This window comes from Drosophila erecta, unplaced genomic scaffold, assembly GCF_003286155.1.
Source record: "Drosophila erecta strain 14021-0224.00,06,07 unplaced genomic scaffold, DereRS2 tig00000126-arrow-pilon, whole genome shotgun sequence".
Lineage (NCBI taxonomy): Eukaryota > Metazoa > Arthropoda > Insecta > Diptera > Drosophilidae > Drosophila > Drosophila erecta.
Genome location: NW_020825209.1, coordinates 8,273,386 through 8,290,483, shown reverse-complemented (window position 1 = coordinate 8,290,483; position 17,098 = coordinate 8,273,386). Strand labels below are relative to the sequence as shown.

Here is a 17,098-nt window from a genome sequence, read left to right as displayed (position 1 = left end):
ATTCTTTTTGTAAAAAAATCCTAATTTGTTTATACTACTACTTATGTATGTATTTCATTTCATTTCAGCTTAAACTATGTTTTATTAAGAAAAGGACGATTGCAAGATGCTAAGGAACAATTTACTAATCGATATCTAAAAATCGGTGGCAATGGGGCATGCGTCCCTGCTAACGCATAAGGGTGTATCGCTAACGACAAAAATACCAAAACGGCGGCAAGCGGTGAATTGGTGTGGTGACACTGCCGGTCCAAATTCGCCGCGATAGTATTTTTCGCCCGTGTGTTCACACTGCGGTTTGCAGCGAATTCGCTCATTTGAAAAAAATAAAACATGGCTGGAAGAGGTGGTTATGAACACGCTAGGTAAATATTATTAATTATTTTTACAATCGCGTACGCTCCGCGTGGGCCGCAATGCGCCGGTGCTTGTGAAAGTGAACGCGATGCGATCGAATTGCGCGAGTGCCGGCAATTTGGCCAAAATGTGTAATAATGCACGCGGTTTTTGGGGTTTGGGCAAAAAAAAAGGCAACACCAGCCCACCAACACACGCGCACGCTCTCGCCTCGCCGCTCGCACACCCATACATCCATGTGCATGTGTATTGTACGTGTCGGTCGTTGGTCGCCGCCGCCTTTGTACGTACGTACGTGCGTGCGTGTGTGTGTGCGGGGCAGTGTGCGTTTTTTTTTCTTAACATTCTTTTTCGGTTTTTATTTTGTCGATTCTTTTCATCGCCTTCGTTGTTTTTCTTGGAAAACTCTGCTGCAGCTGGCGTCAACGTCGACTGCGACGCTGACAGCACACCGGCAGACTTCAAATGATTTCCCCCCTACCTCTCATCAAAATGAAAAAGAAAAGAATATTAACCCAAAAATAGTTGCAAATTCCGTGCAAATTGCAATTTTCGCCAAAAAGCGCGCGCGATTTTTGTTCCCCAACCATTTGACACCTGTCCCATTGCATTTGTTGTTCTTCGGTTTTGTTATTTGTGCCTGCATCTCTGTTGACTGTTCGCCGGCAATCCGAGCCAGCGTTACCCGCCCACATAGATAAAAGCCAACCATGTGCGTTTTGCCCCAAGGGGTGGCGTCACACACACACACACACACACACACACACACTCCCCCCTCGTCCTCAACAAGGAACAAGAAGAAGAAGAAGAGACAGACACACCCCCATTAATTGGATTCGATGTCAAGGTTCCCAGGCCACGGAGTACTCTTCCAAACAAAGAGGCATACCAAATACCAGGAGCACAGAATCGAGTCCACGATTCAGGTGGCTTGGTTAGGCATATCTATATGGGCATATAAAATCGAACTTTAGACGCTTACTTCAGAACGTGCAGCCTTTTAATGGGAGCATCCCATTTCCTTCCCAAGATCCTGTAACCTCAATGGTATTACTTACACCTAAGAAGTGTCAAAACACTCGCCGTTTCTATCTTACCTACATTCTAGAAGAAACCAAAGATGTGCTATACGAACTCTACTAACTATCCATTCTTTTTCCTCCATTTCAGAGGCGGATTCGGTGGGGATCGGGCATCCAAGCAGTTGCCCACGGAACCGCCCTTCATCGCATTTGTCGGCAATCTGCCGCAAGGCCTTGTGCAGGGTGATGTGATCAAAATATTCCAGGACTTTGAGGTGAAGTACGTGCGGCTGGTGAAGGACCGGGAAACGGATCAGTTCAAAGGCTTCTGCTACGTGGAGTTCGAGACGCTGGACAATCTGGAGCGGGCGCTAGAGTGCGATGGTCGGATCAAACTGGACGATCTGTCGGCGCCGCTGAGGATTGATATTGCTGATCGGCGGAAAAATGATCGGTGAGTTGCGGCTAGATTTAATATTTTTTAAATTGGATCGATTGGAACTGACTGAGCAAGCTCAGCACATGGATAATTAGCCAAAGAATCTCCAATCGATCCACACCCATTATCATACCCATTTACCAGTTGACTAACCATATTTTTGACTTTCTTACAGCCCTGGTGGCGGTGTTGGCGGCGGCAACGGCGGCATGACCCGCGGCGATGGCGGCAGAGACGGTTTCCAGAAGCGCGGCCCACCTCGCCAGGGCGGCAGCAGTCAGTCCTACAGCCGGGGAGGTCCTGGCACTGGCGGCGGCGGTCGGGAGGGCGGCGGCGGTTCGGGTAATCGCGGCGATAGTAGAGGTTCGTACAATGATAGTTATGGTGGTCACAATGATAGAAGTCGCGGCGGCGGCGGCAGCGGCGCGGGCTCCGGCGGTGGCATGAATAGAGGATACAATGGTAAAGCATTTTTATCTGCCGTCCAACCAACCAAACAATCAACCAAGCAACCAACACGTAGCTGCATCCCTCGTAGTGCCGCCAAAAACCAGTTGATTCTGATTACTTATAACGATTACGATTCAGTCGCATGGCTGGTAGACACATCCATGCTGCAATCCTCGAAAGTGATCCTAGAATCTCCCCTTCTGTTCTGTTTCGATTTTCGTTTCTGTTCCTTCTTTGGGATCCTCCTGCGGTTCCACATCCTGATCCTGAGTTGGTTTTGCTTTGTTTTTTTTTTTTTTTTGGTGTGTTTATCAAGGAGTTTCCGCAAGTCAAGACTATACAGTTCATTTTCCAAAAGTAGGAGTAGTACATATCCTGATGATAGGTGTAAAAGGCAGTGGTGTTTTTATTTGCATTCATTTCGTAGTATATACATATATTTCTTTTCTATGCATAGTTAGGATAGATATTTCATATGCATAGAATAATGGCTTATGTTTATGCACTTCGTTATTTGAAGAATGGGAAAAGAAAAACATGTTTATAGATGGTTCCATGTTTCCATAGATGGTTCATTAAATCCGAACAAGTTGATCCATCTTGAAATGGGTTTGCTGCATACTTACTACTCCTGGACTGCTAGCTGTTACCTCCTATATCCTACCTTCTTTTGAGCTTAGTTTGCGTCCAATGAAAACCCCCACCCCGTAAAGCTCCCTTGTAGCCTTAGCCTTAGGCCTTAGCACACACATTGATAGACTTGAAAAGACTTTCCACCCGCACGCTTTTTTTTTACTTTGAACTGCATTTAGCTAGCATGCTGAGCCTAATCGTAAGCAGGTTTCCTCATGGCCAATAGGCACTAATCCAGTTGCTTCGTTGCAGATCGGCCGGCAAATCGGGGTCGGTACGGCAATTTCAACAACGACGATCGACCATTCGATCGTAACCAGGATCGGGATCGCGGCCAGCGGGAAGGCAGCTATGGCAACCAGTCGCGCGACGGCGATCGCTACAACAACTTCAGCCGGCACCGCGACCGCGAGCGCACCCACTACAATCCCAACCAGCAGAGCGAACGTCCCAGTGGCGGCATGAGCGGCCTCGGCGGCGGATCCGGCGGATCAGGAGGCCTGGGAGTTGGTGGTGGTTCCTCAATGGGCGCCATTGGTGAGTTGCACAGATTTCATAGATAAAATTCGGGTAGTTAGGCAGATAAATACAAGATAACTATTTTATAACTTGTGAAAAATAGAACGTTAGGAGCACTTAATGTTATCTAAAGATTTCAAAAATTCATTAACCCTTGTCCACAGACAATTTAAGTGGTTTCAAAATATCGATTTCAATATACTTTTCAAATATGTGAATATCAAGAATATCAAGAACACCACAATTACCCGTACCAAGACGTTATCAATTATCAAGTCCATAAATGTGGATATTGCAGGATTTGGAAGTACTTCATTGCATTTAAATGATGTATAGTATTAAGTTTGCCCAACCGTTCACCCACTTATCCATTTACCTATCCGTTCCTTCCTCGCAGACGACAACGAGCGGCCACGTCTGCAGCTGAAGCCACGGACCATTGCCGCGCCCATAAACGCGGTGGCAGAGACCAAGCAATCGGCCTCGATCTTTGGCAACGCCAAGCCGCGCGAGGAGAAGCTGAAGGAGCTGCAGCAGAATGTCAATCACAACGGCGATAACTAGAGGGCAGGAGTCGGTCCGCAATACAATATGCCTGATATGATATTTTGGTGTGCGAGAACGAGGGAATCGGAGATAGAGCGAGAGAAGCAGAGGATATGGAGGAGTATGAGGCGGAGGAGGAGGTGGAGGAGGAGAAGAAGGAGAAAGATGATGACAAGAAGGAGCATCAGCAGCATGCATATATAAACACATACATTAATTAATTACACTACGCTACATACCTACTATATACGAAAGATATGTACTACATTACAAGAACGAAGATGAAACAACAGGCTGGCCTCTGTGTCTCTGTGTCAGTGTCCAGTGTCAGTCAGCAAGCAACTTAACAGCAGCAAGAGCAACAGCAGCAACATGCACCATGCAACATCAGCAACAAAGCTAAGCAGCAATAATGCAACCATTCTAACTCTTTGCAACAAGAAAACATCCGCAACAGCAATGGAAAGTCTATAAATGTTAGTCCTTAAGCAGCGATAAACTTTAGTCCCGTGCATATGGCCTATATATATAGTATATATACGGTTATGTGCGACTCATGTACAGCAGCTGTATGCACGCTGCTATTTGTTAGTTAAGTGATGCATATAAACCAACAAAACAAAACAAAACAAAAGTTCTACCATTAAGGTATAAATAGTAAACAAAAAACAAGTAAAACAAAACAAAAAAATGAAAACAATACAAAACAAAAAAAGAAAAAACTCGAAAAACAAAGCAAAAATCGAAAACAAAAACTTTTTGACAAAACGTTCAGCGTAGCAGGCAGGCAATTTATACAGTTTATATAGCAAAAAAAAAAGAAAACAAAAAAAACGAAAAACGCAAGAAAAACATAACGAAAACAATTATTGAACATATATACCTTATGAAATTTAAAACACCAACAACAGATCTTACAAAGCAAATCGCAGAGAAGCAGAACATCAACTACGTACGTAAAATACAAAAACCGGAAAAGTAATCGTTAAAGATTCACTAGAAGAAATACGCAGAAACTTTATATAGCTACCGAAAAGCAATCAACTACATAGGCCTTATGTAGCTGAAGACAAAGTTTAAGTCTAAGCAGACCAAACTATGCAAATATTATTTTGATATCAATTCTTTTGTCAATTTCTTTTAAAACTACCTTCGGTTCAAATATTTCTTTGCCTATATTTTGTACACTTACTTTTCTATTATCGAATTGTCGTGCACATAGGATCTGATTTCTTTGTAGAAAAATTATGGAGAACAATGTATACATTTTATTGTTGTTTGTGTGTTTAAATTATTATTTGAAAAAGTAAAAAGCGTTTTTCGTTTCCTAACGACCTCTTCTCTGTTTCCTCACCAGTTTTTTTCAACAATTTTTTTTTTATAACCTTGCAAGAGCTGATTAATCGCGAAAGTTGTAAATTAATTTGAAAATAAAGCGAAAAAAAATTAAATAAGAAACCGTACCCGTATCGGTTTGGTGTTTTCCTTCGGACATTTCGGAATTCGATTTTTTCGGAGTGCGGCTCAAAAGTTTAAGGCTCAGCACTTTGTATATACAAAATAATCAAATCTTATCCCGTTGCCGAAAGTTACCATTGTTGCGTAGTCCAGTCCGAATCGGCCATGTCCTGCTCCGGATGCCGAAACCCAGCCCTGCCCACATCAATCCAATCCAATTCAATCCAATCCAACCCAGTTCAGTCCAAGTCAATATCCCAACACCAAAGCCGACTTGACCGACTTGACCAGCTAAACCAGCAGGCGCAGCAAAGAAGCAAATAGGAATACAGATCAGACAGAGGGTGTGTAGCAGTTAAAGTAAAGTAAAGATTACGTTTAATATACCTTTAAAGCTAAAGATAAACTTAAAATATAATTTTTAGCACCAATACCGTAAGCAGTCAAAGATTTACACTAACGAAAGCGGACAAACAATATTTGTAACTCCTGAAAAACACAAAAAAAGAAAAAACAAACGAAAAAACAAACAAAAGCGAAAGAAAAAGAAAAAGAAAGAGAAAAACGAGAAAAATAATAGTTGAGAGTAAATGGATAAATAACTTGATCGAGTTGACAACTTAATTAATTGCTGCTCTATACCTAATTAAGAACTTTGATATGCATTTTAAAACGCCCATAAAGACAAAGACAAAGAATTGTTTAAATTACGATTAAACCAAAAGCAAAGCAACACTAAAACGAGAATTTATACAAAGCAAGAGTTAGACATTAACGTACATCATAAAACATTTATATATACACAGATATGAATAAATATACGATTGTGCTATGATTAATGACGAAACTGATCGAGTAAGCCAGGATTAAATAGCAATTCTACTCTTAGCAACCGCAATAAATTAAATCAAATACACAAATCGAAAACTAACCGAAATTAGCAAGCAGTTAGAGGAAATCAACAGAAATCGTAGACGTGAACGAATTATATACATTTTTACCAATTACCAACATCAGCAGACATCGCAAAATGCTAACTTCGTGTAACTTACATAACAAGAAATTAATATAAACAAATCAACAAAGTCAAATCTACAGACAAGAACATGTTTAATTAAGTGAATGATGAACGGACGCTAAACAAAATTCACACACAACATTATAACGAAATATATAAATATATATATTTTTTGTTGTTTGAACATTTTGTACGATACGTATATATACATATATATACACATAACTAAATAAATAAATAAAAGAAATTATAATACAACTCACCTCGTTTTGATTTCCTAGCGAATTATATATACGAGTATATACAGGTAAGCAAATAAAACACGAACAGAATTTCATTTGCATAACAAATTCAATTAAATCTCATTTTATTTCAGTTTTGTTTGTTTGTTTTTTTGTATTTTTTACAATTTATTAAGCTAAAGTGTGAAAAAATTTCGCTTTTAATTTATATATATCCTTTTGTTTTTGTATTGTTTTTGGTTTTTTTTTTTCATTTATTAAATTACAATATTTTTAAGATGCCCCTTCATTAATTTGATTTATTTTGGTTTGCATTATTTTAAATGTTGGGTTTTCTTTATAAATTATACATAAATTATGCAACTTGTTTAAGAACTAAAAAAGCGTTAATTATTTATATATAATGAAAATAAAAATCGTTTACTTTTATCTCATTTTCTTTGGGCTTTCCTTTATATTTGCTTTCATTTAGTTCATATTTTTACATTTAGATGTTATTGTGCAGTTTTGGTTTCTTTTTTTTGTATGGTTGTTTTTTTGTTTTATTTTATTTGAAATTAACTAATTATAATTCTTTTCTTTTGCGTAATAAACTAATTCAGGCGTTTTTTTACTTTATTTTAAATATATTAATCGAATATATCTTTATAAAAACAATTTTTGTCTGTCCGTGTGTGTTTTACGAGTGTTGTTTGTTTTCTATTGGTTTCCGGTTTGTATTTTCCCTTTTGTTTTTCCCGTTTTCTTTTTAATAAAAATGAATACATACAAAAATTGTTGTTGTGTTTCATTTGTCCCATATAGATTTCCCATATGTGGTTATAAAAAAAATATATATGCAGGTATATTTATATTAATATGTGTGTTTCTGGGCAAACTTAATGGATTATCTGTGGTTGGTAGTAAATACACGTATTCTATCGACAAAAATTGATAACAAGAGGCTGGCTTCAATCGAAAATCGAAGATTGTGCCGGCGAAAACATTACAATGTATGACAGCGATGGCCCTATTCGTATTATTTTGCAAGATTTAGTTATTAGAAGTATCGCTAGTACAAGTTAATGTCCCTTTAAAAAACTAGAAAACAAAATGCAGATCGTGTGCCTGTCTGTGTGTGTGTGTTTGTGTATCTGTGAATTGAGGTTACTTGTGTGTGTGTATGGTTCTGTTTGTCAAGCAAATGGACAAAGTGTTATGCTACACATACTGTTTATACTGCTACATAAATATACTCATATTATCATATATATATATATATATATATTATATATATATATTTGTATATATATATACAGTCGATTTCTTTTTAGTAGAAAAGTGGCGGGTGTCATTAATTTATAGCAATTTTTTATTTGGTTTTTCGGTACTTTTTCTAGCTGCTTTTACTTGATCGCACATATATATTTTATACACATTCATATGTATATATCTTTATCATCTTTAAGGGGAGATTTCAGTGTCTGTGTGGGCGTGAGTGTGCTTGTATGCGTCCGGTTGTCCTATAGCCATCTGAACCACTAAGAATTTGTAGCCGGGGAAGTTGCTATCAAATAGAGTTGCTCAACAACGGCTCTGGCTCGGGTTGGGGGATCTAGGAGGTCGAGGGGAGCCAACGACACAACGCAGGCTCCCCCAAAAACTGGCTAAGAAATCAGGGTGGCCTAATCAATACAAAGCATACAAGGGCAAAAAGAAGCCTGAACACGTTCTTCGACTGGTACGTGCAACCGCTGCATCGCTTACAACCAGTCCACAGTGCGCCTTTCTCCGCGCTTCTCATCGATGGCACCTTAGCCCTTGTTCGGGGTGATGTGAATGGACTTAGTTTGTCAGTCTGTCTGTGTCTGTGTCGTGTCTGCACAAGCGAGAGAAAGAGAGAGAGAGAGAGAGAGAGAGAGAGAGAGAGAGAGAGAGAGAGTGGGAGTTGGAGTGGGAGGGAGAAAGTGTTGTGTTCGTGCCTCAGCGTTTGTGTTAGAGTCAGACAGCTAGGCAGATGTAGGCATATGGCAGGCATATATAAAGTCTTTACAAAGACATCATCAGTTGCTTCGGTTTCTCACTAATAAATTACTTCAATTTGTTGATTTTCGTATTCGTTTGCTTAAATTGTATTTGTATAAAAAAAATATGCTAACTGTGCCTGTGTCTCCTCCTCGCAAACGTTTTCATTGTAATCTCGCTAATTTTTGCATTTATCAGTTTCTGCTGTTGCTTTAGTTTAAGACTTCCATTAATATGTATATTTAACTTATGCTTCTTCTTAGTATCATGTATCCATTTTCGCTAACTTGCTGCTGTATAAATATAAATACATATTTCCCTCACATCTCAATCTATTCATGAGCTACTCAATCGCCAGTGTGTGTGTGTGTTTGCGTGTATTTGAGTGTAGTGGGTGGGCGGTCGTGTGGGGCGTGGCAGGATATCCGGCCCTGTGTGTGTGTGCGAGTGAGTGGATGGGGCTCAGCTCTGGATGCATGTAAAAGCAGCTTGGCAATTTGTGATCTGTTCATATAGCTTGGATGCACTTGTCTCTATTGGCTATCATTACATATATATAAATTTTCTTGTTAAATAATTCTCATTTTCTTCAGTCTGTTTTTGGTTTTCTTCTCTTTTTTTCGTTTTGTTTTCGTGTTCAACGGGCTTTATATAAACGGCTAATAACTCTGGCTCTCAATATAAATTGCAAATACTTCGCTGGATGGCAACTTTCGTAATTGTGTGTTCTTGTGTTTTGTTTGGATTGGTTTCGGTATCGAATAGGCTTGGATTGGTATCTTAATCTCTGCTGCTTGGCGTGGTATTCCTTTTATCCGGGGTCTGTCTGGTAATGTGTCTCGTGTGGGTCCTTACTGGCGTCTGTCCATGTGGTTGAATGGATGGGTTGGCAACTGATAGCACTCGAAATCAGGTCAACGACCTTGCATATGCAACCTATGTTTTACTAAAGATCTCGAATTTTGTATGTAGAATATCTAATTGCACCGGTCGACGGAAATCAAATTGTACTCATATACGGATGTATTCGGGAATGCGCATGTGTGAGTGTGTGTTTTGCTTGTGTGTGGTTGCATATGCAACCTATGTTTTACTAAAGATCTCGAATTTTTTATGTAGAATATCTAATTGCAATAATTGTTCTTATTTCCTGCTCCTGCTCTGTATTTTGAATTTTATTAGCTATGCATATTAACTGGCTGTTTTACATTTAAATGTTTTCTCTTTTTTTACAGTTCGTTTTGGGGTTTCTTTATTTTTTTGTTTCGATTTTTGTACGCTATTTATGAATTTACTTTGAATTTCATTTGCTATGCTTCGTTTGATTTGGTTTTTTTTATTGACTTTTTTTTGCATTTTTTTTATTTGTAAAATTTTTTTTTCCGTTTTGCTTTTGTATAATTATAATTTATAATATATTTTCTATTTTTCCTTTGTTTTTATGTAATTATCTAGACTTATGTAATATATTACAAATGTACGAGTATAAAGCTAAAGTTTTTGTCCATCTCTGTTTTCATTTTATTATAGTGAGTTAACAAAAAAGGAATTTATTATTAACTAATATAGAAATTTCCACGCTTTGATTTTCGAAGTGTATCTAAAAATGTTTAATCGTTTTCTGTATCCGCAACATCTAGCATTTGCCATTCCACTTGCATTTGTATTTGGTATTTGAGAATGCTGCTGTCTGTTTCCCGACTGCATACTTTGCGACGCCACTGTGCGCAGTGTGCGTGAGCAGAGCGGAGCGCAGTTTGGCCCCATCTCACTCTCTTTCGCACGCCCGTTGGGCTAACAGTGGCGGTGCAAATATTCGGCAAACTTCTGTGATGAGCGTGTATGTGTGGGTATGTGTGTGTTTGTGTGGTTTTATTGCTCAAAAATTGTTAGAAATTTATATATGTTTTATTGTTATCATGTTTTTTGTTGCGTTGTGACTTTCTTCAGCAGCACAAAATATGCAGTTGTTTTGTTTTTTGTTTTTATAATTATTAGTGGTAGTTTTCCTTTTGTTTTTTTTTTTTGTATTATTTTTAGGCATATTGTATATATAATTAATTTTATTTTGTCTAATGGCAATGATGCGCGTGTTGCTTCGAACGTAACCTCGGCACAAAAAATATGTTTACACGTATGCTAAAAATATGAAATAGATTTCCTTATCAATATCGTTATCATCCCACCACGACGTCGTCGTCCTTTTCGTCGTCGAGTCCTCATATATAATTTTCAACTTTTCGATTTCGATTTGCGTTTCGGTTTCGTTTTGAGTTTACCGCTTGCTAAAATTCATATCCCTCTCTCGGCTTTTATTATCGTAAATTTACACTTATATTATAGAGTATCTCATTCTCGACTTCTTGTTAAGTTTTTGTTTCTTATCTTCGGTTTGCTTGTCGCATAAGCTTCATGTGTGGCTGTTGTTTTGCAGATGATGTTATTCACACTAGATAGTACAATATCTTTGAAGTATATACCATTATAAAATGTTTTCTTTTTTCATCGTTTGATCGTTTGATTCGTTTTTGTTGTTGTTGTTTATTTAATCTCGCCCCGCCCCTCGTTTATAACAGTGCACTCAGTATAAGTAGATATATTATGCGTTAAGTTCTCTCAGTATTATATGCTTTTTTCATTAAACTTATGCATTTTGTACGGAATTTTCAAACTTAATTTTCTGTTATTAGTTTATAGCATGTTTCGTTTATTATTCTCGACTAAGCGATTTATCGTTTTGCGTTATTTCCATGTGATCTATTATTCATCAAAGTGGGTACTCGTATTATTTGTCAAACAGCCAACAAAATGTATAATAATGAAGCTACAAGTCGTTACAAAATTGGCAATCGGCAAGCGTTAAATCAATGTGGGGTAAAAATACAAATACGTAATACGATGGTTCGAGTCGGGTTTGGTAAGGGGTTAAGCGGTCACGGGGTCAAGGGGTCACGGGGTCAAGATGACGGGAATGTGCCCTTTATGGCACAAAACAGAGGGGTTAATCTGATCTAAATGACAAAGCTATTTTGTAAAAGCGTGCGCAAATAAATAAACACTTAATTTTTGGACTTTAAGGCAACGCTTAAACTGGTCCCCATAATGTACACAAGTTATTACTCTACAATTTTTGTTGTTTGCGTTACTTTTTAGTGTTGGCTAGGATAAATAGTGATTGATCGCATTGTGAAATCGGAACGGTCTAGTATTGGGAAGCTATTGCGAACAAATTAAGACATTAAGACTGCTGATCGATGTAAAGTGGCCAAATGTAACTGGAGTGTTGGTTGTCACTCTTTAAAATGGTTTATAGTAAAACAAAAATCAAGCTGTAATACAACTGTAATACAGTGGCATAAAACCGTTACACAAATGCCTTACGATTGACTTATCACCTCAAAATGACAGAGATACAACTGTTATAAGCGTGGTAAGCAACTGATGTAGGACTGTCATGCAACGATTATAATACTGTTATACAATTACTACAGGTATCCATTAAATGAAAGGAACTGTGAACCGGAAATTGGCATCTACTAAGAAACAAAATTAACGGAACAGAAGTTCAAATGTCCAAAGGGTATGGCAAATCAAAGCATTGGCCATTTGTTAGTTCCCAATGTTGATTAATTTTGTACGATGCTGTTTCCCTTATAGTGGGTAGATGTGGATGTGCTTAGAACAAGTTCCGCATTTGTATTTGATTTAACAGATAGTTAGAAGTCAAGCAGTGTGTGAAAGCATGTTTCGTATAACAGCTTCAAATTGTGTTGTGTTGGAGATCGAGTGAGAGCAAGTCAGCGAGAAGAGGATTGTTTCGTCACTGAAAAAAGTTTCTTTCAATGTCTTCAATGTCTGTAACTTTGCGTGTTTTCTCAAAAACGTGAGTAGTGTCAGTGGGTGAAATGGTAGTAGTTTTATTGTCAAAACCAAAAATCGCATTGATCCCAAAGTATTCGTTTCTCATTCACCTCCTACGATTGCAGCAATTTCAAAGCAAAAGCAAAGCATTTACATGTATCTGAGATTCTATATGTTGGGTGAGTGTGAGTGGGCAATGTGGCGAGTGTGTACCGTACTGTAATGTACTGTGTGCGCAATTGAACCTCACATATAATCTTCACTCTGGTCGAACTACTCCACAACCATCAGTGTAGCGGGGCCATTCTATGGAGTTTTATTGAACGTTATTGTAATCGGTATCAGTTATCGTTTGTTTGTAGATACATAACTGAACAGCGGCGTAAAAGGCATTGCTACATAGTAAATCATACGACAGAGAAACCAAAGAAATCATATGCATTAAAGCTTATTCAAACAAAGCCTAGCTTGGCAAAATTGGGCACAACTGATCGAAATACTTTTTTTTTTGTTTTTTTTTTTTTTCTTTTAATTTTTTGCTTGTATATCGGTTATCGATTTTCGGTTTGCTCACAACTCCATCGTCCATCGTTATAACGCGATTGCGGCGGATACGGAAATGAAAGCGAATGCGAAGGCGGCTAGCGCTGAAATGTATGCTACGCTCTTAAGCGGTCGGGCTAAAACTTTGTTTGAATTCAATTCAGTATTAATATCGTATTTTAGTTAAATTAGTTATGTTATAATTATGTGTAATATATATTCGTTTGGTATTTACTCTCCTTGCTCATTGTGTAATTAACCATTAATCTCGGTCTTTGCTCGATTCTACTTGTAGGTTAAAGATAAAAGAGAAGTATGTGAAAATAGAGCACTTTGAAAACAAAAACTTGTTCAAATTGTTCACTCATTTTCGTATCTCGATTTGCTGCTTTTTTTTTTATTTTGTGCTAGGCACAAACGTTTCTGCTATTTTCCGAATTGTTTTTATTTTCTCGTCTTTTAGCACTTGCTTCGCCTTGCCTTATACTTGTTTCGGTACTGGGTTCTCTTTCACTTCACATTCTCGGCATTGTTCATTTCATTTATTCACTTCTTGCGCGTGTTCTTCGTTCTTCGTTCTTCGTTCTTCATTCTTCGTTCAGCGTTCTTTGTTAATTGTTTTTGTTAATCGGCTTTCGACTGATCGAATTCAAATTTGAATTGCTAAGGTCATTGTTGAAGGTTTCACTCGTCTTTGTCTCACTTTCTGCGGCTCCATGCGCCCCAACTCCAAGGTTTTTGTTCGGTACTGTTGTCGCTTTGCGTCGGTGTTTTGTGTTTGTGTGTGTGTGTGTGGGGGGGGGGGGGGGGGGTGTATGCAGTTGAGGACATAACCTCAAAGTGAGAACATAACCTCATTGCGAGGACATAGCCTCAAAATGAGACATAACCTCAAATATGCGATCGCTATGGTTAAAATGTTTGCTTTTAACTTTCTTGCTGACCCAATGGGATGGGATGTCGTCGCCCGAATCGAAACTGCAAAGGGAATGCCCGAATATCTAGTTCGATCGTATCTGAATGTAAAATAACTCTGTATGCCTATGCTCTCCTGGTGACCTTTTCCCCTCCTTCTGTGTGTGTGCGACTGGGTGTATGGATGTTGTGTAATTATACTTTGACATCTAGCAGCTTTCGCTATTGGTTGCCTATCTTGTTTGTTTATTTAGTTTTTGGTTCGTATTGCTTTCAATGGCAGTTCAGGCGGTATTTGTTTTTATATTGGTGTCGCTTTAGTTTCTAGTTTTGGGTCCGCTTTTGATTTTAACCATTTGGCTTTTCATTATTTAGCTGGATAAATGTACATACAATACAAACTATGCAAATTGGTGTTGTTCTCATCTCATTTAGAATAAGTTAAAAGGATTCATCTTGTTTATTATAGAATGTTGCTTTTGGGAATTGGTTTTTATTTGTGGATTTGCTTCTGCTTCCTTACCTTTAACGTCATTTGCTCGCCATTCTCCTCTTTTGTTATTTGGTATTTGCTTTTAGGTTTCGCAAGTAGGTAATTAAATAAAGCGTGTTTTTTGTTCTCTCACTACTGGCAAATACAATTTTTAGAGCTTGTTCGTCGTTCTTCAATTTTGTCATCAGTGTTGGTTTTTCTTTATGGGTATTATAATTGTTTATGGTCCTGTTGATGTGTGAGTTGGAGTGTGTGTGTGTGTGTGGTGTGGTGTGTTTCTGTGTGAGTGTGTGTTCATGGGATTCTTCATCTTTTTCTTCATCCACCTGCTTAGGCAAATAGTTGTTTGGAAAATCACCTATATGGATTGGACTACGAGCTGCTTACAAATTAATTAGACATTTCGGTTTAGCTTAAGTATGATTGTTGTTGGTTGCTGACTCGTTAACTGAATAATGCGGGTATACAAATACATATGTATGTATGTTTCAAATCAAAGACGTTACACTGGTGTTCTTGTTGTTGTTGTTCATCTTCTTCGTTATATCATCGGGTTTGTTGTTGTTGTTTGTTGTTATTTGTTCTCTTGATGTTGTTTGTTTGTTTGTTGTTTCTGTTATTGTTATTGTTGTTGTATTTGTTTGTATGGTGTTCTTTCATTATATAGCAGAAAATTATGCTTGTTGTTCGCCTTGTTGCTGTTGTTGTTAGCTCGCTGTTGTCGCTGCTGCACCGCTGCTGCATCGCTGATGCAACGTGCAACATCCAACACGTACTCATGCTAATACTCGCGTGCATCTTGGAGGGGGGGGCGAGGCCTGGCTCAGACATCCGCCGTGCGCGACGTGATGCTCGGCGATCGCGAGTGGATGACCACCTTGTGGCCGTTCTTCGTCACGAACCCGTCGCTCTCTACGAGAACGGCGGTCTGTCGTCCGGTGCTACCCGCTCCGGGACTTCCCGCCGTCGTTGTACCCGCCGCCGCCGCTGCTGCTGCTGCTGATGCTGCCGCTGCATCCTCACCCGGACTATTTACATTACTCTCGTCGGCATCGGCAGCTCCTTCTGCAGTACCGTTAACACTACCATCTCCTCCAGCGGGCGCATCGCCGTCCGTTTGTTCATCGGGCGCCGGGTCGCCGGCATCCGGATCACCGCCATCGCCCTGATCCGTATCCGGCTCGAAGGAGCCACCTCCCTCGCCGCGCGCCTTGTGCTTTCGCCAGGCGTGCTGGATCAGCCGGGCACAGTACTCCTCACGCTGACGCCACAGCGTTGATGAGACGGGCTCGTAGCCCTCCGTATCCGGGCGGGCCGCTATCTCACCGATCTCACCCGTCTCCTCTATCGGATTGCCCTTCCGCGCAAAGAAGTCTTTCGTGAGGGCGTCGAGGATGTCGACGCAGTACATGAGGTCGCCGCGACAGATGGGTATGTCCATCGATATGATCTTGTACTTGTTCGGTTTATGGATCTGCAGCGGGGGCTCCAGTACGTCCAGGAATTCTGACAGCTGATCATAGCGTATGTACTGGGTGCCCTCCGGATCGAACTGCTGCCAGATCTCATAGTACATGTCGTAGTCGTCGTCGGTCAGACCCTCTTGCACGTCCTCGGTGGCCTGACTATAGTTCTCGAGAATGACAGCAATGTACATATTAATAACTATCAAAAAGCTTATAACTAGGTATGAGAGGAGAAACGTTATTCCAACGGTCGCTGAACCACAATTGCCCGGATAGCCTTTGTCGTTGTCGGGTGGATCGCATGCTTCCTCATTGATAATGGCGTCCAGTACACCATCCCAACCGGCTGACGTCGACATCTGCCAGTTGTAATAGGATATGGATTGGGATACGGAAGTGGGAAGGGGGAAGGGGATTTGGTATTTGGTATTATCGAATGGGTTTTGATTTGGGATCAACCATTTGTGACAGTGCGATTCAAGATCATTGATAGTTGAATCAAGAGTTTCAATTTCGGATCAGGTGGATGGGATCATAGTTTTTGAGTCGCAATGCGAGCGTTACCGATTCGCAATCGAATGCAAATTCAGTGGTTAGGATTGGCAGTTGTGCGATCGGTTGGGCATGGTTCGATGCATCGATATTTATAGATCGATATTTATCGATGCATGTCAGGTCGTTCGTTCGTGGTGTGTTTTTTTTCGGAGTGTTCGTATGTGGGCGGTGGGAGAGAGAGAGAGAAGTTTAAGACAGAAGATACAATAACAAGAAGAGTCATTATTAGTCAAACGTTCGGCACCGGGATCACTGGGCTAAGCAAACTAGTTATGGCATACGGTAGGTGGTTAGTACAGTTACGGCTAATGTTAGTAGTTATACATTGAGTGTGTAATCGATTTGCGGTTACTAAACGGATAATTGGCTGCTTTGCTTTGATCCAGCCCCGAAAATGAGGCAAGCTAATAGGCCATATGAAATCCCCTCGGCCCAGTCGAAGGGGCGATCAGGGGCTTGGCTGGAAGGCTGGAAGAGTTGCGGGGGACTCTAACCCCAAAACTAGGGGATTCAAAGCGGTAAGCGTGGCAAGCATTTTTAGCAGCTCGGGGAGTCGGTAGACACCCAATGGGGTTAG

The 17,098-nt window shown here is 39.8% G+C and overlaps 2 protein-coding genes across 47 annotated transcripts in view; one reads left to right on the top strand and one right to left on the bottom strand.

The window, feature by feature from the left end:
* The first annotated feature begins 286 nt into the window (after positions 1-286).
* On the top strand, positions 287-6,270 carry LOC6550491 (eukaryotic translation initiation factor 4H). Of its 2 annotated transcripts, none has more exons than XM_015155246.2 (5): positions 287-365; positions 1,528-1,833; positions 1,994-2,181; positions 3,154-3,438; positions 3,818-6,270. In XM_015155246.2, exons 1-5 carry the CDS (start codon positions 334-336, stop codon positions 3,982-3,984), a joined length of 978 nt encoding a protein of 325 aa, XP_015010732.1. In that variant the 5' UTR covers positions 287-333; the 3' UTR covers positions 3,985-6,270. The 2 variants fall into 2 exon arrangements, with proteins under 2 accessions (XP_015010732.1, XP_001977936.1); XM_001977900.3 differs by having other exon boundaries at positions 1,994-2,280.
* Positions 6,271-15,083: 8,813 nt separating this feature from the next.
* The window catches only part of LOC6550490 (sodium channel protein para), a 54,630-nt gene continuing 52,615 nt past the window's right edge, over positions 15,084-17,098 (bottom strand). For all 45 annotated transcript variants that reach the window (XM_015155722.2, XM_015155748.2, XM_026981506.1 and 42 more), the window contains one exon: positions 15,084-16,325. In XM_015155722.2, coding sequence (XP_015011208.1) covers positions 15,324-16,325 — 1,002 coding nt within the window. In that variant the 3' untranslated portion in view covers positions 15,084-15,323. The remainder of the gene's footprint in view (positions 16,326-17,098) is intronic.